This window comes from Panthera tigris, chromosome F2, assembly GCF_018350195.1.
Source record: "Panthera tigris isolate Pti1 chromosome F2, P.tigris_Pti1_mat1.1, whole genome shotgun sequence".
NCBI lineage: Eukaryota > Metazoa > Chordata > Mammalia > Carnivora > Felidae > Panthera > Panthera tigris.
The window spans coordinates 53,021,680-53,049,376 of NC_056676.1; the positions used below are offsets into that span (position 1 = coordinate 53,021,680).

General features: G+C 32.6%; 1 protein-coding gene across 2 annotated transcripts in view; it reads left to right on the forward strand.

The window, feature by feature from the left end:
* Positions 1-24,517, forward strand: part of EMC2 (ER membrane protein complex subunit 2) — a 51,037-nt gene extending 26,520 nt beyond the window's left edge. Inside the window, exons 6-12 of one of the 2 annotated variants that reach the window (XM_042973573.1) lie at positions 2,021-2,106; positions 2,257-2,316; positions 7,887-7,968; positions 8,769-8,879; positions 10,986-11,090; positions 20,510-20,597; positions 24,346-24,517. In XM_042973573.1, the coding sequence (XP_042829507.1) occupies positions 2,021-2,106; positions 2,257-2,316; positions 7,887-7,968; positions 8,769-8,879; positions 10,986-11,090; positions 20,510-20,596 (531 nt within the window). In that variant the 3' untranslated portion in view covers position 20,597; positions 24,346-24,517. Of the gene's footprint in view, positions 1-2,020; positions 2,107-2,256; positions 2,317-7,886; positions 7,969-8,768; positions 8,880-10,985; positions 11,091-20,509; positions 20,915-24,345 lie in introns of those variants that run through there. The other variant, XM_015534719.2, reaches the window with a different exon arrangement.
* Positions 24,518-27,697: the final 3,180 nt, after the last annotated feature.

Below are 27,697 nucleotides of genomic sequence, written 5' to 3' on the forward strand. Positions count from 1 at the left end.
TAGGTAGAATTATATTATGCTTAACATAATGTTAAGCATAGAATAAAGGAGAAAGGAAGGAAGATACTATTTATTCAATACCATTATATACTGTGTACTGTGTTAGTTGCTTTACATTGGTACTTGGAGATTGGGGTATTATGCACATTTGGGAAGGTTAAGTATTTTGCCTTTGGTTAGAAAGCTGGTAAGTGCCAAGAGTTGGTATTTATTTCTTATCTTTTTTATTTTAAAACATGGACTCTGTTCTACCATATTGCCTGAAGAGGAAGTAGTATCATGATAGATGAAAGGAATAAACAGTTAAAATATGCTTCACATGATGTTGGATTGGTGGCATTAGATATGATATATCCAAAAGAAATTTGTTTCTTAGTTGTGTGTTAAGCTATCCATCACCTGTTTTCAGAAGAACTTGGAAGAAGGCTCTCATTTGAAGTCTAATATTCTTCCTCAAGTATTTAAGATTGAGTTACGTTTAGAGCTTTTCTCTTACTTTTCTTTCTGAATTCTTGAGGCCTTTTAAATGGTACATTTATTATAGCACGTTCATTATTGTACATAGTGAAATTATTCCAAAAATATTTGAATACCTGCCATATGGCAGGTATTGTATTAAGCCTTCAGCATGAGCTTAATAATCAAGGATATACATTTTAACACATTTCATTTTTTCTTACCAACATGTTTTTTATCATTGTTGTTACAAATATCACTCATGGTCTTATTTATTGGAAATCTCTTGATTTTCTCTGATTTTTTTTTTTTACTTTCACTTCTTTCGAGCAAAACCTCCACCTTTTTCACCTATGACAGGTAGCTCTACTAGTCTAAAGAGGTCCCATTCATTTTACTTCCCTTGTCTGCATTTTTATAGAGTATGTATTGTATAAAACAATAGCAATCATGTTCATAATTCATAAACTTGGCCATAGTTTTGGTTTGTTTTATTGTTTAGCTATCTGCATTGAATTAAATAGAGATGGAAGAGATATAAATTTAATATTTTATATAGTGCCCTCCAGTCCCTGTTAACTCCCCCCTCAGATAGATAGTCTGGATTATACACAATGTTGCTGTCTGATTACACATACTGTTGGTGTCTTCTGTGCCTTTGTTTCTGTGTTCCTTCATCTGTGCTTTGTCCTCCACACAGTTTCCTCTTTTGCTTTTTTAATGTCTACTTGCTCTTTCTGTTTCAGTACAGGTATCACATCTGCAAACCTCTTTGCTTCCTGCCCTTACACCTCCTCCACTCTGCCACAGCCTGTGTTAGGATATCCTCCATGTTGCCACAACACCCTAGATATCTCTATCATTGTCTGTTTTTTTGATGTGTCTTTTTTTCATTGCTCCTGTAATGAATTATCTATTCTTTTTTATCCCCATATTTTCATTATCTTGCACAGTGCCTGTCAAACGATAGATGTTTAGTGCATATTTGATGAATGCATAATTGGCACTGATATTTATTGTTTAAAAAACTTTAACATGCAAGTTTAAAGTTTTGTTTATTATAAAATATTTTTTTCAAGTTCTGTGCTATTCTTTTGAAAGACCTACAGGTAGGTTTTGTCCTTAAAACTGAAAAAAGTTATTGGGAGCTATATTTTATAATGACATTCAAGTGGCCATGGTGAGATTTTTTTTTCTAATCTCCACTATCCCTCTATCTCTTAACATACAAATCTTATGAATGAGACAGGGTAAAGGAGTTTAGGCTGGGTAAAGATTAGGATTCCCTGCTGGCTTGTAATTATCAGAATCTGGATGGTTATTTATTTGAATGAAATGATGCATACATTGTGTACATCAAAAGTAAAGCATATGTGATTGTTAGAGGAATGTTTGAATTCCCCAGTGGGATGTCATGGGGTATGTTTATAAACTCCCAGTAAGCAGTATTTCTACAATGGAATTTCACTGGCATTGAGATAATAATTTGCACAGTCAAATTACCTTCTTTACAAAAACCCAGGGAATCATGAGGGCCTAATCCTTTATTAATGTCAACCCATAGGCTGCAAGAAAGCGTAAGATTGCCATTCGAAAAGCCCAGGGGAAAAATGTGGAGGCCATTCGGGAACTGAATGAGTATCTGGAACAGTGAGTGTCTTACAAGAGGATTGTGTTTTGTTATTCTGATAAATCTTTTTTAATTAAAATGGAATTTGCATTTGATTTTCCTTTTTGCCTCCATGCTGTTCATTTACAGAATATCTACACACTTATTTTCTTTCCCTTTCCTCTCACCAGATTTGTTGGAGACCAAGAAGCCTGGCATGAACTTGCAGAACTTTATATCAATGAACATGAGTAAGTTATAAATTTTGTTAGGAGTGTAGTTTTTATCACTATTATAGAAGTTCAGAGGATGTAGTGGTTTCTGCAGGATTGGTGAGAAGTTATGAGTCATGTGTCATTTTAAATGAACAAAATAAATAAATGAAACCTAACAAATCAACAATTTGTTGGTTGTAATATGTGAATTGCTTTAATTAAGTCATTTGCGTTTTGCTGAGTTATTTTGTTTGAGAAATAAGTTTTTCTTTCAAATACAGATGGATTCTTTGGAATTAGAAAGACCTGCTTTCGCTGAACTAAGGCTATTTTTAGTGATTCAAAATTGTGAATTTTTAGAGTCTAAATTGTTCTTATATACAAAGAGTATTATACACCCTGCTGTTTAAAAATTCTGTCAATTGTATGCATTTATTAGCCTTAGTATTAAGAGAATCAACTCTTCCAGAGTTAGAAGCATTCTGTTGCCTGGGTAAAAGACCAAGAATAATCAAGAATGTTGAATGCTGTAGGAACTTACTTATTGGATATTTAATGTTTTTGTTAGCTTTTTTTATTGATGCAGTGACAGGAGGAAATCCCAGTGTGAGAGGATTAGCCTAGTCTTAGTGCAAGTTTTCTAATATTGCAGCATTAACACCAACCTCTATCTACAGGCAGGATTTTTTTTTTCTTTTTTCCCTTAGTTCTTCTAAATCTGAAGTATATCACATTGTTTCTTTTCTTCTTTCTGAGAGAATAGCCTCAGATTCTCATGCACATATTTTTACTGTGTATGAATAGTTAACCTCAGTCTCATACTATAAATAATTGAAACAGGAAATAAAATAGAATTAAGGCACCTACCTCTTGCCTTTACCCAGGGCTATGTGTGTGATGTGAAATGGAGAATTAAGGTAGTTATCTGCATGTAAAACTGGAAGCTAAAATAAAAGTAATAGCTGTCATTTAATGAATGTCTATTGTATTCTGGGAACCATTCTTCAGTTCTCTTCTCTCAGCTGTGTTCTAGCTGTCAGATTCTTTTTGTTTCCTTTGGAGAATTATGTCCTGAATTATGTGCATATAGATGTATGTATGATTCTATGATCACATATGTAAAAATACTCAAGATTTTCTTATGTATGTGAGAGTGATACAGTACATTTTGGTTTAAATGGTGATGTTTCCACTTTTCATAGCTTTTTTTCAAAATTTATTTTTATTTTTATTCCCATGTATTTAACATACAGTGCTATATTAATTTCAGGTGTTCCATTTTTCACAGTTTTAAAGTCAATCTTTATAAAGTGTACAGTATATAGTTTAACATGAAGCTGAATTTTTGGAGTGCAGTACAACAATTAACATTCGTTTTATTTTGTCCTTAAAACAGATGACAGTTATTTCAAATATTTTAGTGTCTTTTGAAGATCTTGAGATTAAAGGCATTTAAAAACATTTCATATTAATCAAGGCATTTTTTTTAAATTAAATATCTAATGAAGAAAGTTTGGAAAATGCAACAAAGAGTAAAGACAGAGACCAAAATCCTAATTGGATCATCCTCTTAACTTATCTACAATTTATATTTGATTTTTTTCCTCTGTACCTTTTGAAACAGAAACCTAAAATAGAATTATCTTTTATAGCTTATTCTTTTTACTTTGTTATGTTTTGACATACATTCCTTATCACAATAAATATTTTAGTAGCTTTCTATTCCATCTTATTAATGTGCTCTAGTATTCTTTACCAGTTTCCTATGGGAATGGAAAGCTTGGTCTTTTGTTTCTGTTTTTTCATTTTTGCTGTAATGGTATGCTAATTATTTTGTTTCCTGGTCTTAATTCTTAGAAGTAAAATTACATGATTATATGCTCATTTTTAGTGGTTTTGGTAAATGTTGTTCACTAGAAATTTACTCTCACATCAGAAACATTAGCATCCCCTTAACACTGGCTGCTATCATTCTTTTTAGTCTTCATAAATTTTGTGAAGTGGAAATTGGTTAAAACTTTTTATGAATTTTTAATAGCTTTTTATACAAATGATGTGAGTGCTCACTTTGGCAACATGTATACTATATATAAATGATATGAACCTTTGTCCTGTCAAAAGTATATCCTTGTTTGATATGTATCTTTTTAACATTGATTTTTTTAACTTACAAAAATTTCATATTTTTATATGTATTTCAATTTTGATTGCTTTCATGTCCTCTAAGAACTACATAAATGTATCACCTCGGTTTTCTGTTTTCTTTCTCAGTGTTACTTTTTTGTATGTATTTCTTATATTTCTGTATTTAGTTCTAAAATAGATCATACTCTATTTTTAACCCATAATTAAGTTTATTATTATTATTATTAGCTTCACCTTGTAATAGCCACATTCAGTTTTTCTTTGAATCTAAAGACTTCATTGAGATAGAGTTGAATATACATATACTTAAGAGAAATGAACTGAAAAATCCCAAGAAATCAAGAAATACAAAGACAGAAAATTATCATTTCCCCTGAGAAGAAATTACATTTTGGTACTTATTCTGTCTTTGTGTTTCTCGATTTCTGGGATTTTTCAGTTGTTCAGCCTACCTTTTTATCTTGTGTCACAGAACTCTTTCTGGTCTTAAAGCTAGTTATTTACAAAATGACCATTTAGTTTTTTTAATTGAACGCAGAGGGAATATTCAGGTTTAGGGTGAGTGGAAATATCTCCAGATTTTTTGAAACTATATGAAAATCAGAATCTGTTCATTTAATTCATTTAACCTGTTTGCACAAGTTGCTGTGGTAGGTAGGTTTGTTGTTGTTGTTTGTTTATTTTTGGTAGAAGAGGAAACTTCTGTAGAATGTCTCTACAGTTTTGTGGGGATAGTGGCAAAATGTAGCAAATTAGGAGTTGCTAGATATATTTATCATTTTGGCATTCTTTCTGCCTAGGAGTAGTAGTTATAAGCTCTTTTAAGTAGAATAGGTCACAGGCAGCATTGCTACTCTAGATCTAGAGTTTTTACTCCAAATAAATTTCCAAAATAGAATGTTCATATAAGCCTATTCATTGTGTTAGAGAGGTTAAAGAGGATATGGAATTCTGCCATGTGTGTTTTTATATCTTTAAAAAGTTACCTTTATTTAACTTTGCTTCTTATTTATAAATTTGATTTATAAATTTCTGATTATAGTTCCTGTTTAGTGATTGTAGTGGTATATATCACACCAGTTGACCATATTGAGACATTTTACTTGTTCTAAATATAAAAAATTAGTTAAAATGTATATATTAGCACCACCAATACAAATTATAAAGGAAAATATGTATTTTGAACAAAGATACCTGATTTTTTCCCCTTGATTTATAGTCAGAACTAGATGTTATATCAGCAAGAAGCAGTTAGTAATATAAACTAATTATAATTGTGACTATATGTAGGTCCAGCCTTAACTATAAAATTCGGTAACAGATGGAATTATCAGTATCCCATAAGGAAAAATCATAAAGTTGATAAAGCAATGCAGGGATAAATATGACCTAAATAAATACTTTTGTGAGGAACGGAAGAACTTGGAAAACTTTATTTAGTCATTGACTCTGACATACTATTAGTAGTTATTTTAAATAGATTCAGATAATTTTAATTCTCTAACCATTGAGTTATTGTATGTAATGAATTATCTTTTTTATGCATTTGGAATGAAATTGGCTAGGTACCATTCTTGGGAGAATTGAGGAAATAGTCACTCAAGTTACTTTCCATACGGTTTAATACTCTTGAGTGAACTGCTGCTGTGAAAATTGTATTAGACTGTCTTTTGCTTCTTTCAGCTCTAAGTTTATTTGATTTTATACTTTATCCACCAAATTAGTATGATTTTATACTTTGTAAAACAGGGGGAAGGTACCCTCTTCTTTGTGATACTAAATAATTTTGAGAAAAATACCTTGGCATTCAGTTTTCAGTAGAAACTCCTACCTGCCTATTTTATCTTACTCTGTGATGTATAAGAACCAGAATGAGAGTTGTGCTCAGCCTATTTAAATCTGTAAGAACATTTATTCTTAGCATTAATATGAATTTTTGCATCATCTTGATAAAAGGAACACATTTAGAAGGGAACTTTTTGGTAGAGTGTTTAAGGTAAACTTTCCTCATCTCTCATAGAATGATATTAGATAGGTAGTCATAATACTTTTGTTCTAGATATTTATTCAGTTATTTGTTTAGTGATTTATTATATACCTATCACATGTCAAGAACCAGTGCTACGTTTTGGATATAAAAATGAAAAGGACTAAACAGCTATAGGATCCTTGATGATAGTGTGTACACATAAATCTAAAACGCTGTGATATTTAGGTCATCTATAGGGTGCTTTTGGTTTCTGAGGCCCTTTGGGTTTGATTGTTGTACCTGTTTTTATGTTATCATTGACATCTTCATCACTACCATCATTACCATGGTTTTTCATTGTGTGTAGTGCATAGAGACCGTAAGCATAGTGGTTAAGAGTAGGCTGTCTGGAGTGGCACAGCCTAGGTTTCAGTTTGCATCTCTGTGCCTTCTCAACTATAAAATGATAATAATAATTTCCTCCTTCCTAGGGTTTGGGGAGGATTAAATGAGTTAATACATATAACATACCTGGAGAAGTGCATGATACATAAAGAGCATGTAATAAAAGGTAGCTGTTATTAGTCACTTACATATATGTGAAACTGCAGCATGTGTATTTTGAACAGTATATCAGACTTAGTATAAAGATAGGTAGCTTTGTACATTGGTGACAAATGCCAAAAATTACTGGAGATAGCCTTTTTCTGTTAGGTACTATTACCACCTTTTCACTGGGAATAAATCTTGTAACACCTGTGTTCTTTAGGATTTCCTATAAATGCTGAGGATGCACATCACTTTAAACATATAAAATACATTAAGGGGAATTACAGTCATGTGGTGTAAAACTATTTTTCCAGAACCCTTTGTAGCGGTTCTCTCCTCAGGTTTTTAGCAAGATGCTTGTCCCTTTACCACATGATGAAATAATAGTAGAGTGCATATCAAAACCACTAACTTCATCTATTTTTCATGGGCTTAAAAATATATAACTTCATTATAATTTTGTATTTGACAAACAAGTAATAAAAAGTCTTTGGAATAGAATATATTAGTAAGTATGTATCAATAAGGATTTTTATGAATAGATAGTATTTAATAAAATGTTCCTCATTACACTTTAGCTATTTGAATATTTAATTCAGTGATCAATGGACTTGATGTTATTTTATATGTAGCCCAGTCCAAGGTCGTGAAGTCTGTGTTGTGAATAACGTTTGGATGTCATAATGGTGACCCAGTTTTAAGAAGGTGGTATCTACTGATTGTTCATAAGCTGCTTTAGGATTTAAGCATTTGTTATTTGTATTTATGAATTCAGCATAACAAGTATTTTATTAGTAAAGCTATTTAAATTTTGGGAATAAAATGTCTAACATCACTAAAATTGTTTTCAAGCATTGTTTTAAGTTATTTTTAATTATTTTTAAGTTATTTTAGCTACAATGATATTTCTGACTTTTAAAACTGATTACTCCTCATTTTTCAGCTATGCTAAGGCAGCCTTTTGCTTAGAAGAGCTAATGATGACTAATCCACACAACCACTTATACTGTCAGCAGTATGCTGAAGTAAGTGTTTTCAGAAACAACAGTTGTATATGATTTTATTTTTGTGGGGGTTACGTATTATTTTAGAACTATAAATATGTCCTATTTAGTATGAGGCAAGTATATAAATATTTAACACATCTGATGAAAATTAACTGTATGAGTAAAAGTTTTAAATTTTTAACACTGTAATAGGAATATGACTTTAAAAATAAAAGCATTTCAAACAGTGAAATTTTTTTTATTATATACTATTTTATTTCCTAATTATGAACGATGATGTCACAGCTGTCACCATTTAATGGCTTCTGAGACATTTATAACAATTATGATTTTTAACTCCATATTCTAGGAAATTCATATTAAGATCAGTAGTTTTGGAAGTAGCAAGTATTTATCTCACTATTAAGAATAATGGTACACAGTTGAATGCTATGTTGGAAGGATTTTATTATTAAGAAATGTCAAGGTGGCTAGAAAAAGGATGACTCGGTGTTTACATGTAGATTTAGAACGCTAGTGATAGAAAATATAAAGTTGTGAGGCATTTGCAAGGCAGTTGAAATAGAAATTATGTTGGCTTTTTTAATGACAGCATTTTGTTTTAAAAACGACTCTGATCTTAATGTTCATAGAATAGGCTTTTCAGGGGAGGTTATGTTTTAAAATTTAGATTAACAACTTTAAGATGAATTCTTTTAACATCTTGCATTTGTTTACAGAATATCTGTTTCAGTTACTCATGCCTGTGGTATGATGAAACATGTTGTATTTCAAAGTAGTAAAATAAACAGATTTCAGCACTTTGCAATTTTTAACAGGTTAAATATACTCAAGGTGGACTTGAAAACCTCGAACTTTCACGAAAGTATTTTGCACAGGCATTGAAACTGAACAACAGAAATATGAGAGCTTTGTTTGGGCTTTACATGGTGAGTAGAGGTGCATGTTTAATGTTATTTTCTGAATTCTGTCATTTAAACCCATTAAGTCTATCCCATCCATTCATTTCTGTCTTGTTTTTTGTGTTTTGTTGATAGCATATTTTTTCCCCTCTAGTTAAATATGAGCAATAGGTTGTAAGGCAGTTTTATTTTTGAAAGTTAATATATCCTAGATATTTGACATTTTATTTTAAAAAATCTTTTATCAGAATTTAAGTCTGCCCTTATTAAATAGTAACAGATACAAAACCATATTGTATATATCTTAATTGTTTTGATATTCTTGGGTTTATGTCCATCATTTTTGTTTTTCTTACCTTAAATTTTATGACATATTTTTAAATTATGGAGTAACAGACATTAGAAAATAAAATCTCTATTGTCAAATATAAACTTCTTATATGGTACAGAAGAAGAGCTTGGAAATTGTGGGAGGCATGTAATTAAATATTTCTATGGTTTATGTATGCCAAATGACAAGCTTAGAAAAGTCAATTAACAAGGGCTATGGGAAATAGAGGAAGAATTTGCTGAGCTTTAAAATATACATAAAATGAGCCCCTCTCTCTACAATCAGAAAACTTTTTTTTTTTTTTAATAAGCTAGTTCTTTGAAATTTTAATTTATCCTGGTCTTTTCATGGACTTTTGGATGAATGTCTTGTTAAGGCTTAGTGAAAGAGAATTCGTTGCAGAGATAGAGGCAGGAAGAAACATAAATGAAATAATTTTCAGGAAAAGAATGACAAAATATAATTAGAAAACAGTTCAGAGGAATTTCAAGAAATTTTTTTTGGATCTACCAGTGCCAATTGTAGTGGCTTGGACATACAATATAGTAACGGTGACTCTTTTTACCAAATAAATGAAATACTAATAAACATATATATAACAATAGATTATTAATAGCTTACACATAACACTTTATGTGCTAAGCATTTTTTTTGAGCTCTTTTTAAAATTTAAATCATTAAATCTTCACATCACCTTTTTGAGAAGATACTGTTATTACCACCGTTTCACACAAAGTGAAACTAAGATGCAGAGAGATCTAATTAATTTGTGGAAGGATAGTTACAGACCTACTGAGTGATTGAACTGGGATATCAGCTCAAGCAGTTGAGTCCAGAGGCCTTCTTTTAATTGCTCTGTTTGCTGAAATTCATACCAAAAAAGGTGACATGAAAGACATAAAGGTGTAAATATAAGATTTTGGCATATAAATTCCTCATTGATAGAGGAGGTGATAGAGGGAAAGAGCCTATAACACAGGCTAAGTATGAAAGAAAGGCTTAATTTGTTTTTAATAACATGGACAGAGCCTCGTAAGATTAAGACATATTTAAGCATAATATAAAAGATCTTCTCCCAAGAAATGTGTATATAAATACTTAAAAATAAGCATATAATTTTGGGGGTGTACATATTCTTTCATGGATCCTAGATTAGGATGGATCAAATTGCAGTGATTTTAACTGGTGCTGTGGAACATAGTTTGGAAACTCTGGATGTAGTGAAAAGAGAAGTAGATTGGAAATGAGGATCTCTTTCTATTTGTAAGGCTTTCATTAACTTGCTTTGGTCAAGTCACATCACTCCTAAGTTTTTTTCACCTGTTAATGTAGGAAGTTGGACTAAATTATTTTTGAGATTCCTTCTTACACGAGTATTCAATAATTCTATAATTCTGACATAGTATAGCTGAAGTAATACTGTGATAAATAACTAGAAATAATAACTTAATAACAAATAATAATAATGACCAGCAATCTTCCTACAATATTTAAGTGATTTAAGTGATATTCTACAGTACTTAAGTATTTAATTTTACCTTTATGAGTTTTGGTAGACAGCTAATAAAATAAATTAGATATTATGTAAGATATTCATTCTTTTTTTTGTTACCTTATTCTATATTTAAAAATATTTTTTCATTTTTGAAAACTCTATTCCAGTTTACTTTTATTTTTAAACTTGTTTTGGTACAGTTTTAAAAAACTCTTTGTTATCCCAATGCAATTATGACCTTTACATGGTTTTTTGATTATCTTGGCTAGAAGAAAGGAATTTTTTGATGTTTCTTTTTTGTTTTTAGTCGGCAAGTCATATTGCTTCTAATCCAAAAGCAAGTGCAAAAACAAAAAAGGACAACATGAAATATGCTAGTTGGGCAGCTAGTCAAATAAACAGAGCTTATCAGGTCAGTATTGATCATTTTATGTTGTCATTCATTATAGGTCAGTTAATGTATTTCTTACTTGTTTTTGTTTCAGCAGACTACAAAGCCACATGTCTGTCATTGAACTTTTATGCCTTTGGGTCTTAATCAGATGTGTTTTAACTGTGTAGAATTAACTTGTAGGATCACTTGTTCTTTTTCTTTCTTCAAAAAAAAGTCTTACTGGGGCAACTGGGTGGCTCAGTTGGTTAAGCGTCTGACTCGATCTCAACTCAGGTCTTGATCTCACGTTTGTGAGTTCAAGCCCTACATTGGGCTCTGTGCTGGGTGTGAAGCCTACTTAAAAAAAAAAACAAAAACAATACAGTTCTACAAAAGAAGTCCATTACTATTTTGATCCTATAATTAGCCTTACCATCTGGAAATTTCAGTAGTTTGGCATTTGGCAAATAAAAAGTAATTCTAAAAATTCAGGAAAGGTAAACAAATTGCATAATGTATTTCAGAAGCAGATTGGGTATGTGAGTTGAGTGTATTATTAATTAGAGGTATCTCAAGTCATTAAAAGGGAGGAAGAAAAGCCTAAAGGTAAACTAACCAGATTATATAACAAAGGTTTTGTGCTTTGCTTACTTGTCAGAGCTTATCTGAAACTTCTCTTTTTTTAGTTTTCTGAAGCTGTCTCTATGAGATTCTCCAGGAAGGGTTCATGGGAAAACATACCTGTTTACATCTTGCATGTTTATAAACTTATCTCTCAGTAGTCTTTATATTTGAAGGATAGTTGGGCTTTTTATACAACCTTTGGCTTACGTTACTTAAGTATCTTAAAAATATTGTTTCATTGTGTTTTAGGATAAAATATTGCTGTCAAGAAGTCTGATACATACTGATTTTCTTTCCCTAAGTGACTTAGATTTTTTGTCTGGATGTCCAAAGGAATTTTTCCTTTATCATTAAAATCCAGTAGTTTTACTACAGTATGTTTTATTGATTATTATTGGGTCAGTTTTCCCAAATGCACAGTAGACCCATTTAGTATGTGGATTTAATCCTCTTAATTTGAGGAGTTGCTTTTAGAATTATAGTGTTAAATAATTTTTCTGTTTAATTACTGAAGTTTTTTTTCCAGGATGTAAGTTTATTGGATTTCCTTTCTCACCACCTTTTTGTATCATTCATTTTCTTTCAAATCCTTTTCTGTCATTTTGGTATTTTCTTTTTTTTTTTTCTCTGTAATGCTTTTTTATGAAGTTAGTCTGTATTCTTTTTTTTTTTTTTTTCTTTCTTGTTAAATCAGATAGTTTCTATTAGGAGGAGGTTTTTGTGGAGTGAGAATGTCAGAGATAGGATATGATAACTCTCCCAGCTTTTTATGGCTTCCTCTTTGTTACAGAGAACGTAAATATGACCTCTGTGTATATGCAGTCTTTCTTAGAACTAGGTCTGATTGAGAAAGATTTTCTGGCTTCAGCCCTTGAGCCCTGTAGATCTTGAATTTTGAGTTGTTGCTCTTAGCTTTAAATGTTGCATTTTGTTGTTAGGTTTCTTCCTTTCATTCATTCTTTCTGGGATTTGTTGCCTGTAGGCATCACTACCTTCCTCATCACCCCCACCCTTCCCCTTTATCTGAACCTTCTCTCCCTCTTACCCCTATTGTTTCTGCCCTGTTCAATTCAGTTTTAGTTTCTGGTGATTATCCTTCAGTGTGAGGTTTTTTCCCTCCTAGAAGAGGATGTTTGCTGGGTATTTCAGAGATTTTGAGGTTGTAGACTGTTAGACTTGTTTAATGTCACATTTGCATGCAGCTTTTAAGACCTATCTTTGATTTGGAGCCTTTGAGACTGCCCTAGTTTTGTAGGCCATTTGCGGATTCAGCCAATTCATACTTTTTTTATTTGTGTGGCTTGTAGAATAGTAGTAAGTTGTCCATACATATCATACATACATACCATGCTCCTACCATACAGCTTTTGATCTTTTGTAGGTCTTGTCACTGTTGATAATAAAACCATATTATAGGGTTTTTTTTTTGAAGATTGCCTGTAATGTAGTTGTTTTGAAGGTGTTCTCTTTGGGCTTGTTTCCTATTATTTTGGTTTTGGTGCTGTTTTTTTTTTGTTTTGTTTTTATACTCCTGGTTGGAGAAGATTGGGGAGATTAAAAAATTCAGTGCCCCCATGATCACATTATTTAAAGTTACTTTTGTGTACTTTTATTATATATAATAGAGGTTATTAGTTCTGTTGGCATATTGTAAGTCAGAATATTTATAAATACTAGCTAGACTGTGCTTCTTCAAATGCAGTTAGTTTGAGATAGCACATCATAATGGGTTCCACACATAGTAGTAGGCCTTCAGTGTGTCTGTGTGTGTGTGTGTGTGTGTGTGTGTGTGTGTGTATTTAAAGATAAGACTTTGATAATATAAAACTGGTGGCATGCAAACTACATCCTTGTTTTTAAGATATTTTTGAGAAACAACTAGCTGTTCAGAGTGCTTTTTTTTTTTGACATGGCATGATTATATTTTTAAAACCAATTTTTATTATAACATACATAGAAAAAAGAACCCAAGTCATAAATGTACATTTCAACAAATTATACAAGGTAAATGTATCCAGGTCAAGAAATGGAAACATTTCTTGTTTCCCAGGGCACCCAGAGCCCTCATAGTATATCCTCTTCACTTGATCTTAGCCAAAAGGCCGAGAAGCGATAATCATAGTATATCCTCTTAATTTCTGCTCCTATCAACCTCAGGAGTGTTGATTTATAATCCCATTGTTTTGGCTTGTTTTTGAACTTTCTGGAATCATATAGTACATAATCATTTTTGTCTAGCCTATTTCACTATTATGTTTATGACATTATCCCTCTTTATGTCTGTAGTGCATTCATTTTCATTGTATTGTTTATTGTATGCCATGTTACAATTTAGTTAGCTATTGATAGGCATTTGGGTTATTTTCTGTTTAGGGCTATTATGAATAATATTGCACTGAATATTCCTGCACAGTCTTTTGGTATACATGTACTTCTGGTGGGTATATACCTCTGAGTGGAAATACTGAGTCATAAGTTGTTTTCCAAATTAGTTGTTTATAGTCCCACCAGCAGTGTTTGGCAGTTCTTAGAGTTCCACATCTTGCCAATACTTGGTGCTGTCAGCTTTTATAATTATAGCCATTCTGGTATATGTATAGTCATATCTCATGGTTTCATTTTGCATCTCCCTGATGACCAGTGAGATTGAACACTTTTTCATATGTTTATTGGCTATTTGGATATCCTCTTTCATGAAGTCTAGCTTTTTCATTGATTTATGACTTTTTATTTTGTTTTTTTGAAACAGTTTTCTTATTATGAGCTTTTTGTTTGTTGTATGTGTAGCAAATTTCTTCAATTCTTTACTCGCTATCTCAAATGATTTTGATGAATAAAAGTTCTGAAGTTAACTATGTTTATTTTCTTTTGTGGTTTGTGCTTTTTGTGTTTTGTTTAAGAAATCAGTTGCTACTCATAGTCATAAAGATAATTTTGTGTGTCTTTAGAGGTTTTTTTCTTCTACATTTTGTATTTAGATCCACAGTCCATTTTGAGTTGATCTCTATGTATGATGTGAAATAAGGGTATATTTCCTCTCGTGTAGATATCCAGAGAGTTTCTTTCCATCTCTGTATTTGGTCATGAGTCCCATTCTGTGGATGCTGGTACCATGTAGGAGTTAAGAGAAGAACACAGGGGCGCCTGGGTGGCTCAGTCGGTTGAGCGGCCGACTTCGGCTCAGGTCATGATCTCGTGGTCCGTGAGTTCGAGCCCCGCGTCGGGCTCTGTGCTGACAGCTTGGAGCCTGGAGCCTGTTTCAGATTCTGTGTTTCCCTCTCTCTCTGACCCTCCCCGGTTCATGCTCTGTCTCTCTCTGTCTCAAAAAATAAATAAACGTTAAAAAAAAAATTAAAAAAAAAAAAAAGAGAAGAACACAAATGCTAGATCCATATTGTTGTTTTCAAAGTTTGGCGTTGACATTTGTTATTTATGTGGCTTTGGATAAGTTGTATACTATCACTGGGCTTAGCTTTTTGTCTGCAAAATGGACACAATTGAAGTTTTCTGAGGATTAAAGGAGTTAATAAATAGTATTCACCAAGTCACACTAATCCTCATTACGTTGTATTTACTAATCACATCCTCCAAGTTTTCTTTATGATGCCTGCTGTATTCATTGCAATTATAACAACAACAATAATAGCTACAAGAGCAAATATTTACAGACAGTTTGTTACAAGCTAGGTACTTTGCCTGTTCTACAAATGAAGAAGTTAAAGCATGGAAAGATTAAATAACTTTCCCGAGGTGACATAGCTTATTAATGACAGCTGTTTTGTATGTATACTCCTCTATAAAGAAATGTCAGGTATAAGTGTATCTGAAGGTATAAATACAGTTTTACACTGTCTTCTTAATTATTTTCTCATGTGAATAGTTGATAGCTTACCCTCACTTGTGTCTCTTTTCAGTTCAGTTCAGAGCTTTAGCTCTAAATAGTAACTATGTTCAGAGTTGTATTTTGTTTTGTTTTGTTTTTTTTCTTTCTTCCTGTCTCTTCAGTAATACAAGACCAGACAAGCATGCTTTTCTCTGCCTTATGAGATGCATCACTGGACATGAATCTATCATTTCAGTATTTTAAGCCATTGTTCATAGAAACAAACCCTGTTCTTTAGTAATATTTACTCTTCCTGCCATTCTTTTTTTTTTTCTTTTTTAATTTTGCCTCACTAATTCCATTCTATTTATAGACTTATAAAGTCTCAGTGTTCTTTGGAAAGAGCTCTAAGAGTGTCACTGGTACTCTTCAGTATTTGAGTTTTGTATCAGAAATTCCACAGTCCCCAGAGATATTTTACAGATCTTTACTGAAGACATGATTTGCCTTCTCTTGACTCTGTAGGAAAGGATAGAAAAAAGAACTTTTGCCAGTTTCTATCATTTTAGATACTACTGCAGGAAAGATAACAAATTTCTCAGTTCCTCATGTCAGATTTCTGTATAGCAACTTCCAATACTCCTCAACTAGGAATCATACCCATCATGCAAAATTTATTTGCCTCTAGATACTAGTAACAGGTTTTAAATAAAATCTCTTGGTGGTTTTAAAGCTTGCATATTTTTTGCTTTTTCTGCAGAGGTTCTGGGTTCTTTCTGTGAATCAGATTCTGTAAATATTTGTATCCATTACCTTTTGCTAACTTAGTGATTTGACTAACTTATTTGCTTATGATTCTATAGGTAGGCTGTTTAGCTTGGGTTCAGTTGAGTAATACTGCTTGTCTCGACTGGGCTTATTTATATTTCTGTGCTGTGCTAGTGGTTGATGGCCTCACTTAAATTTATCTGACTGTTGGCTTGCTGTCTGTCAGCTGGAAGTGCTAGGCCTCGTGTTTCTCATTTGGCAGACTAACTTGGACTTGTTCGTGTGGTCGTCGTCTCAGGGTTTCATGAGGAGCAAACAGCCAAACTGCAGTGTGCAAGGGTTTTTTGAGTCTCTATTTATGTCATATATTGCTAATTTTCCATTGCAATGCAAGTCACATGCTCAACCCAGATCCAGGGGATGTAATACTTCACCTGTTAATGGGAAGATAACTATGTGGTCATTTGGCATTTTATTACACGGTTGTATAAGCCCATAGTCCCCGCCTTCTGTTTTCATTTATTTTGTCTTTTTCTTTTTATCTGATTTATTAAGGTATGACTTATACACAGTAATGTGTGCACATTTCAAATGTACGGTTGAGTTTAGACAAATGTATATTCCCTTCCCACCAGCACCCCATTCAAGATTTCCATTACCCGAGAAAGTCCCTTCTGCCACTTTGCAGTCAGCCCACTTGACACTGCAGACAAGCACTGATTTGATTTTTATCACTATAAATTGGTTTTGCCTGTACTAGAACTTTATATAAATGAGATCATAGGTTACATACTCTTTTGTGCCTGGCTTGTTTCACTCAGTATAAGGTTTCTGAGATTTATCCATCCAGTGTTCCAATTTATTTATCCTATTACTTTGTCCACCCATATTATTTTCCACAAATTATGTAAAGGTAAAGTTTAGCCCAGTTTATCCCAGTTGTCATAGTGGATAAATTATTGACCTTTGAATTTGATAAATCAGTTTTTGTGATTTGAATGTGCTTTCTGGTGAGTTATCTTTAAGATCATAGGGAATTATGAAAACAGAGTTTATTTAAGCAAAATCTAACTGTATGAAAACAAAAAGGCAGAATTTGTGATTAATGTGGAAAGTATAACTTTCAGAGATTGACATTTTAGTAATTAGATAAATCTCTGGGATCTAATTGAGAATTTTATGACTCATGTCTCGGCATATAAACAAGTATAGAGTATATAATAAATACTCCTTATTGTAATGTTTTTCTAGGCATTTATAAATTAGAGAAAATGAGATTTTAAGAACTGCTTTTCCTTCTTTCTTTCTACTTAATAATGAAACAGAATATGGCTACTACTTACTCTTCAATTAGGTAATTGGTTTAGCATGTTCAGTACAGGCAGGCAAGTTTGATTAATGCTCATGAAAAACTTTAATGTGAACCTACTCACAATAATTTTCCAGATAAATGCTTCTTTGGTACACTGTTAAATTTGTCTGTGCTAGCAATCCATATGTTATTTATGATTGCAGAGGTGATTCTGTTACTATCCTTTTGGGAAATGGAAAATTAAATCATGATTTGAGGGAAAAATAGGATTCCGGCTTAATCAGTTAAATTGCCATATAATTCTGGAATAGACAAAATAATTGCATGTCAGGCAAAATTTGAAGTGATAGATTTATATTTCCAACTTTCTTTTTATTTGTTCTGACACAAATAAGTTTGGTTTATTCTAAATTGCACTGGTTGTCAGTAGTATTGACACACAATCTTCAGGTGATTTTTAAAATTAGCTAATTTAAAAAATCACAAATTTATATTTACTCTTATTATGTTTGAGTACAAGTCAAGAAAAGTTCTGTATTTTAAAATACTGGTCATGACTTCAGCTCTACAGAAATTTTTCATTTCTATTTTGCTAATTAACAAATTGGAGTGAATGTTACTACGTGGTATCCTATTTTTCTCCAACCCATCAAAGCTTTTTCTTAGAATTAGGCCTTCAAGTATCTGATTAGGGCCATTCCTGTTTACTTTGGATAGGCAGTAGTAAAATAAAAGGCTTTCGGTTCTTGGTAAGTCCTTGCGAAAGTGAATTTATCAACTGGATTATAGGAGTAATGACACACCCAACATCCTTTAGTCACCATGGGAAATTATGAAAAGGCAGAGTTTTAAATGTTGTGTTGCTGTTACCATATTTTGTAATTATGAGTTGTATATTTAACATCTGAATTCCTTAAATTAGTAATGTCATATGAAAGGTAAAGTAATCTTGATTCTTATGAGGAGCTTTTCTTTTTCCCTGGCATTTCTTCTAGAAATCCCCTTTATTTACTCTATCAAATCAAGATTCAACCACAGAAACTAATGGTTTAGGAAGTAGGAGAATCATAATGTTAACCTGCAGCCAGTGAGGTCAGAAGCAGGTTACCAATTTCTGAACTCTATTGCTTCTGTGATTTTACCTGTACTCAATCACTTAATCTTTCTTAACAGGACATGAGAAGTTTGCCAAATTAAGTTAATTACAAAAGAGAAGGAGCACATCATAAATCAAGTGTTAAGTGCTTAAGACAGCATTGGTATTTTTAGGGAAGATCAGTCATTTGAAAATGTATTGAGTGCTTGAATGTTAATTTGAAAATATTATATTTTGCTAATAGCAGAGGTCAATCAATACTTTAACCAGAGGGAATGGGTAATATAGATATAATAAACCTTCCCTTACCCCATAAGGAACACTTCTGTAGTAAATCTGTAGTAGTCAAACTGATAAATGATGAGAATTGTCAGTGTAGTTAGAAAACTCATTTTGAAATCAGCATGGGGTATTCAGCAGTGTTTCCCTCACTGATTATGTGCACTATATTGAATTTAATATGCCATGAATTTGCTTTTAAGTGTGCAAAGATACTATTTTTAATGGATTGTGTTTTGTTTTCATTATGAAATCCAATGGTTTTATAAAGTAAATTATAACTTCACAAACTAGAAATGCATATTTTAAAACATGTTTGCATCATTTTAATATGTAGCATAGAGTTTTGACAGCTCTTTGCTGCTGAAACATACCATCTAATCAACTAATAATTCCAAAATTTTTTTAAAGATTGTGACTTATTTTAAATAATTTTAGAGATATCTTGCAACTTTAAAATATTTAATAGAAATTACTTTACATTTACATTTTACTTTTGTTGAAATTGTAAATATCTGTTTAGAGGGCTGACAAGTAGAAATGGTTCACATTTTTTACTTATAAATTATGCTTTTTATTTCATAAAAGTTTTCTTGTCTGAAAAGGTTAGTTTTGTATGTTTTTATAGGTTATCACACTACATAAACACTTAAATCAGTCAATTTTGCAGTGAATTCTTAATACACTTCAACTAAAGATGAAACTTAATTAAAATGTCTGTAAAGTCTAAATTTTGAGGAAATTGGACTTCACAAATTGATGAAAGAAATTAAAGACAACCCAGGCAAATGGAAGGATATTCCATACTCATGGATTAGAGAACAAGTGTTGTTAAAATGTGCATACTGCCCAAAGCAATCTGCAGACTTGATGCAATCCCTATCAAAATACCAAAAGCATTTTTCACAGAACTAGAACAAATAATCCTAAATTTGTATGGAAGCACAAAAGACCCTGAATAGCTATCTTGAATAACAAAGCTAGAGGTGTCCCAATTCCAGATTTCAAGTTATACTACAGAGCTATAATAATCAAAACAATATGGTACTGGCACAAAAATAGAGACATAGATCAGTGGAACCAGGATGAAAAGCCCAGAAACAAACCCACGATTATATGATGAATTTATCTTCAATGAAAGAGGCAAGAATATGCAGTGGATAAAGGGTAATCCCTTCAACAAAGGTGCTAGGAAAACTGGACAGCTACATGTAAAAGAATGAAATTGGACCATTTTCTTACACCATACACAAAAATAAACTCAATGCATTAAAGACCTAAATGTGAGACCTGAAATCATAAAAATCCTAGAAGGGAGCATAGGCAGTAATTTCTCTGACATTGGCCATAGCAACATTTTTCTCGATCTGTCTCCTGAGGTAAGGGAAATAAAAGCAAAAAATAAAACCCCAATTTTGTTTTATTGGAGAAAAGATATTTGATTTCACGCTAGTGATAAAATAGATAACGTTAACTCTCATTAGCAAAGTGAAGGTAAGATTGTGATTTTGAACCTGCCATGAAATTGAGCCTAATTGCATTTTTTTAAAAATTAGTTTGCAGGTCGAAGTAAGAAGGAAACCAAATACTCTCTTAAGGCAGTCGAAGACATGTTGGAAACGCTGCAGATCACTCAGTCTTAAGGTTTCAAACTCTTTCACATTACATTTCACAACTGCACAATTGAACTTACTGGCCTGTGACTTATTTACTAAATGCCTAGTGCTATTTATATACTGATTTTTTGTTAAGAGGGCAATTGTAAAGAATGTTTATATAAACCTAAAAATGCCTTTTATTGCTAAGCAGGAAGATGGAGAAAGTCCATGGAAGAGAGATTTAACAAGATTTATATTGATTGTACATCATTCTCTTCATATCACACATAATATAACTGCTTTTAAGCCACAATCTGATGTAGAAATCTCACAAATAAATTATGATGATTTATTAAACTTGCATATGAAGATTCTAGATTCTTTTTGTTAAAGTCAGATAGAGAATATGTTGTTTTAGAACTCAGTTTCTAGTTAAATTCTTTTTATTTGTGATAAGAAATACATAGCATTCACAGCTGACAAGGAAAATGCTCGCACGTTATTTTGATTCTCTTTCTAGTGTCAAGTTGGATTTTGCTGTGCATTCCGGTGGGCTTGTTTTATGTGCTATGTTATTCTGATAAATATTGCTTAAATATGTCGTTCTCCAAAGTTCACTCATATCTTTTGTAAAATTTTTGTTTTATATGTCATTCTCCAAAGTTCAGTCATATCTCTTTGTAAAATTTTTGTTTTACCATAGGACATACTTGAGATTTTTACATATAAAAAGCTTTAAGGTTCATGTATACTATAATACTCAAGTTTAACCTTTATGAAAGTTACATTTATTGAACTTTCAAGTATAAATTGCATAAAAGAATATTAAGAGATCATAGAGAATAGGGATTAAAAGGGTTTCAGTGGCAGGAAAAGAAAATCTAAAGTGTCTAAGAAAATCTTAACGGTCTTCAGGAGAAAAATTTCTATTTCTGGTATTTCTTTACCTTCTTAGTAATAATTAGAATTTTTTTCCCTTTTTCTCCTTTCATGATAAACAATCATATGCTTCAACAATATTTTGCATGTTTCAATAGAATAGAAAGAACTTTGAGAGTTAAACACTATTCAGACACCTGTTTTTAAAATAGGCAATTGGTCATTCAAGGCATGTATTATTAGTAGTAGCTTGCATTTTACATATATGCATTACATTTTGTATGTATCATATACATGTATAATTACATATATAAATATAAATACGTAGTTTATCAATTGTATACAGAAGCTCTTCCATACTTGTCATTGTTAGATTTAGGCAAATGGGGTTCATGGAGGAATTGACAACTTGGAAGTCTTTAGGAAGAAAATTATTGTCAACATCAGTTTTTTAAATTTTTTGAAAATTCTGTTAGTAAATTATTCTCCATATCTGGTCTAATTCTTTTATTTTGCAGTCTTTTTCATTTTATTCTTTCATAAGAAGTGAGCACATGTGAAATAACTCTCCTCATATAAAGGCAATTCTTATCAACTAATCTTTGTTATCACAAGATACAGTGTTTTTTGCCCATAAATTTAGTAACTGCATTTTCAACATAATCAGCCATTTAAGATGTGTTTCCTGTAAAGAAAGTAGTGCCCATATATTATTCCATTACCTTTCTTTCTCTCCTGCTAGTCACTAGAGTAGTATTTACTTTAGCAATTATACTTGTGTAAGTTAGTGCCTTTTATTTATTTATTTATTTTTATTTTTTTTTTTTAATTTTTTTTTCAACGTTTTTTATTTATTTTTGGGACAGAGAGAGACAGAGCATGAACGGGGGAGGGGCAGAGAGAGAGGGAGACACAGAATCGGAAACAGGCTCCAGGCTCCGAGCCATCAGCCCAGAGCCTGACGCGGGGCTCGAACTCACGGACCGCGAGATCGTGACCTGGCTGAAGTCGGACGCTTAACCGACTGCGCCACCCAGGCGCCCCAGTTAGTGCCTTTTATAACTGTCAGCCTAAGTTTCACTTTATTTTTCTAATTTTAATACCTTCTTGTCAAGAATTTTTTATGAAATACATTATTGATGTGTAATAATGTATAAACCTCAGTTTAAATGTACAGATAATCCCATCGTGGCAGATGTTTGCCAACTGCTTTTACTGCCACCTTTTCCTTGTTAACAGTATCTTACATTGTTCAGGTAGGAGCAGAGATCCCTGTTCTTCTAGGAAATAAGGACCTTAACCTTATGAATGATCTAAAACAGAAGTGGTTTCATTTCTTATGGGCTGTGATATGCCAAGGAAGAATTTTTTTTTTGCAGTAAAGGAAATATTCTGTATTTCTAGTGTCCAGTTTGGTAGCCACTTGCTGTACGTGGCTATTGAGCACTTGAAATATGGCCAGTAGAACTGAGAAATTGAATTTTTAATTTAAATTAAATTTAAATAATTGCATGTGACTCATGGCCATCAGAGTAGTGGAAGTGTAGATATCTAAAGTGTGAGCATGTGACCTATTTAAGGCTAAGAAAATGGACAGAAGCCTGTTGAGAAGGGCTTCCTTTCAAATTAACAAGTCAAAGCTTTGTGAAGTAAGGCTTTTCGCCTCTTTCTCTTCCTTCAGGACATGAGTGTCAACAACATGGTTGGAGATAAAACAGCCATCTTACAACCATGAAACAATAAATAGGAATATGAAAGCTACCTTTCAAAGATGGTTTTGTAGAAAGATTAGGGAGAGCCTGGGTCCCTGATGGCATATTGAACACCTGAACCAACATGAACACTTGCCAACCTCTACACTTACTACATGAGAAAAATAAACTCTGTTTAGATGTTGTTTGGATTTTCTGTTACTTTTGCCATGCATATTTCTGACTACTATATCCATCATTCAGCTTTTTTTTTTTTTAATATGAAAAACTCTTATTTTAGACATGCTGGGAATGGTGTTTCATAATGTAATGATTTAAAGTAGAGAAGCATATATAACAAAAGAAGTAATATTTTGTTGCAGTTCAGCACACACTGTTTAAGCCAACTTTATAGGATAGTATTGACTTGGGAGCAGAGGAGGATGTAGAAAAGATAGAATTGGAAGACTAACGTTCAGTATGCTGGGAGCATATAATTTTTATTGATAAATATTTCAAAGAATCTTTTTTTTTCCAGTGCCACATTTTTCTCAAATAACTTCATTTTACTTCATTTCATAGAACTGTAGGATTTTAGAAGGGACTTGAAAGATGATTTAGTTATACTCCATTTTAAGGTGAGGAATTGAGCGAGGTTCTGAGAAATTAAGCCCTTCTGTGACAGAGCAGGACTAGGACGTTAGGAGTTCCCAAGTCAGTGTTCTTTGTAGTGTACTCATATGCCTTTTCTGTGAAATGTTCTTCCTATTTTAGAGTAACAAAATTAAAAGATAGATATAGCCAAGAAACATTGCTTATTAACAGAGCAGGTATTAGAATTCAGATTTTCTGACTTGTAAAACAATTTTTTTAGAGGAATAATAGTCATAATTTCTTTTTTTAAGTCATAATTTCATTTTGAATTAAATTGAACTTAAAACTCAATTGACCATTTAAGCCGTTACTTCATGTAACATTGTGAGAAGTATTTAAGACTATTTAGAACTATTTCAAGCCTTTTACTTTGAACCTCTGATGTATCCTATCTCCCTTCGCACTCTTGACAAAGCAACCTTTTGTTGCAGACTGAATTGTGTCCCCCCAGTACTCCTATGTTGAAGTCCTAACCCTAACCCCCAGTACCTCCGAATGTGATTTTATTTGGAGAGAGCCAGTTAGGTCATAATGAGTGGGCCGTAATCCAGTATTGATTGATATCTTTAGAAGAGGAGATTAGGACACAGACACACAGAGGAAGGACCGTGGGAAGACAAAGAGAAGATGCCCATCTACAAGCCAAGGAGTGATTCCACAGAAGAAACCAACTCTCCTGACACCTTGATCTTGGACTTCTGGCCTTTAGAACTATGATAAAATAAATTTCTGTTGTTTAAGACATCAGTTCTCTGTGTACTTTGTTAAGGCACCCCTAGCAAACTAATAGAGCTTTCTTACTATTTCACAGAGAAAAAGAGAAGTCACTGGATAAAAATAGACCCTGTATCAGACATTCTTGTACCCATCTTCACCTCTTTTCCTCTTACAGTAGAAGTAGACCTACCCTTTTCTGAACTATTTCCCACCACTGTCTCCCTCATTTTTAATACTTTAGCCTTACCTCAGTTTCATGAATTGCCATATTCCCTTCTACCATAGAGCATCCTACCTTCCCCAAAACGTCACGTCATCTCTTTTATTCACACTTGTCCTTAAGTTGTTTCTTTTCTTTATTATCTCTTCTCTTTCATTTCAACTAGGTTCTTCCTGTTAACACTCAAATATGCCCATTTCGTTACTTTTTAAAATATCTCCCCTCCTTTTCACAGTCCTCCTCTAGCTACAAAACCCATTTCTGTTTTTGTTTTTGTTTTTTTACAGTCAGATTCCTTCAGTTTTCTAAACTTGTATCTGTCCCCCTGCCACCCCATTCTTTAAATTGCTCCAGTCTGACATTGCCCACCCCCCACCATTTCCTTTGAAATAGGTTAGTTCTGTATCACCCAATCTGATGGATATTTTCTGTCTTTTAAACCATAACCGTGTTCCATTTATTTTATGCTGCTTTATACATTTCATGTCAGTTCTTGTCCATTTTCATTACCGCCACCATCACCTGACTCCTGAACTACAACGGTAGTCAGAAAGCTAGATTTCTCAATTTAGCCACATTTAAATTCCATGGAGTTGTTAATGCTTTCTTTTTCCACACACTTGATACTTGTTCCCTCTGTATAGAACAAAGCCTTCCTTGACTCCTCTTTCAGGGGGTATATCCCTCTTTTTTTCTTTTTTTTTCTACCTGTTTTTTTTTTTAATAATGTTTTATTTTATAATACTTTGACTCACAAGAAGTTACAAAAATATATGGGAGTTCCCATGTACCAGCTTCTTCCTATTATCTTAACTGCAGTATATTATCAAACCAGAAAATTGACCCTGCAGCATGCAGCAACACAATTAACTCAGATACTGACCTTATTTGGATTTCACAATATTTACAAGCTCTTTTTCTTCTGTTTATAAAATGTTATATTTGTGAATCATGTTATTATTACCACACAAAGGATATGGAACTTAACATCACAAAGAAAGTCTCTTGCTGCTCCTTAATAGTTATACCTTCATCTAACCCTAATGACTGGCATCCACTGATCTTTTTTTTTTTTTTGGCACTGTAATGTAGGTTTAAGGATGTTATATCAGTGGAATCATACAACTTGTAACCTTTTGAAGTCTGACCAGGTTTTTTGACTTTACACTCAGCATCTTGCCCTTTAGATCTGTAAGTGTTGTTGCTGTATCAATAGTTTGTTCCTTTTTATTGCTAAATAGTATTCCATTGTATGGTTTTATCCCCGCCTGGTAACCCATTCACTGTGGAAAGACATCTGAATTGTTTCCACAACCAAGTGGAATTTATTCCAGATATGCAAGCCTGCTTCAATATTTGAAATTTAGTCAGTGTAATCCATTGTATAAAGAAGAAAATAAGGAAAACTACATGATCATATCAGTTGTTATAAAAAAAAAAATGTGTCCAAATTCACCCATTTATGATGAAAAAAAGTTCAGCAATGGAAGGAAACTTCCTCAATCTGATAAAAAAAAACATCTAAAGCCCTATATCTAGCATTATACTTGGTGAAAGAATAAATGCCATTTTCCTAAGATTGGGAATGAGGCAAGGATGTGTACTCTCATCACTTCTCTTTGACGTAGTACTTGGTATCTTTGCTGGTGCAGTAGAATAAGAAAAGTGAATAAAAGGCATACAGATTGGGAAGGAAGAAGTAAAGCTGTCTGTATTTACAGGTAATCTGATGGTCTACATAGAAAATGCCAGGAAATCACCAAAAACATCCTGGAACTAATTGAGTTTTACAAGATCATAGAATACAAGGTCAACAGAAATCGATTATATTTCTGTAGGTTAGCAGTAAACACAGTATTATTTACAATTGCTCAAAAATATTAAGTACAAGTTTTAAAAATGTACACAGGATATGTTTGCTGAGAACTACAAATGCCAATGAAAAATCAAAGGAGACCTAAATAAATGGAGAGACATACCATATTCATGGATTGGAAGGCAGTAAAGATGTTAATTGTCCACCAAATGGTCTATAGGTTTAGTACAGTTCCTTTTTTTTGTTTGTTTGTTTGTTTAGTACAATTTCTATCAAACTCCCAGACAGATTCTTTGTAGATAGTACATTATAAAATTTATATGAAAAAAGCAAAGGAACTAGAATAGTCTAAACTTTGCAAATGAAAATAAAGTTGGAGGAATCAGACTACCAGATATTGACATATGTAGCTAGAGTAATCAAAATAGTGTGGTATTGGGGCACCTGGGTAGCTCAGTCTGTTAAGCATCTGACTCTTGATTTTGGCTTAGGTCATAATCTCATGGTTCATGGGTTTGAGCCCTGTGTTGGGCTCTGGATTGACAGTGTGGACCCTACTTGGGATTCTTTCTCTTCCTCTTTCTCTGCCCATTCCCCTGCTCACACTCGTGTGTGTTCTCTCAAATAAATTATATAAAAAATAGTGTGTTATTGTTACCTAATTGCTGTGTGGTTTTGTCAGAGTGATAGAGCAGTGGAACAGAATAGAGTCCAGAATAGACCCACACCAATATGGCAAACTAATTTTTGAGAGAGGTACATAAGCAATTCAGTGGAGGAATTGGTCTGGGACAATTGAATATTCAACAAATAATGTTGAAAAAAATTAGTCATAGCAAAAAAGGCCCTCAACCTAGACCTCTCACCTTATAAAAAAATTAACCCAAATGGGTTATGGATCTAGATGTAACAGGTAAAAATACAAGGATTTTAGGGAAAAAAAAAAAACAGGAAGAAATTACTTTGACTGCAGGTTAGGCCAAAATTCTTCAAGTGACAGCAAAGGTGCAATATATATATATATAAAATTAATAAATTGAACTTTGTCAAAAATAAAAACTTGTTCTGAATACCCTGTTAAGATGAAAAGGCAAGCCATAGACAGAAAACACTTGCAATCATCTATTCAATTAATAATATTTGTTCAGAATATATAAAGAACTTCAGAA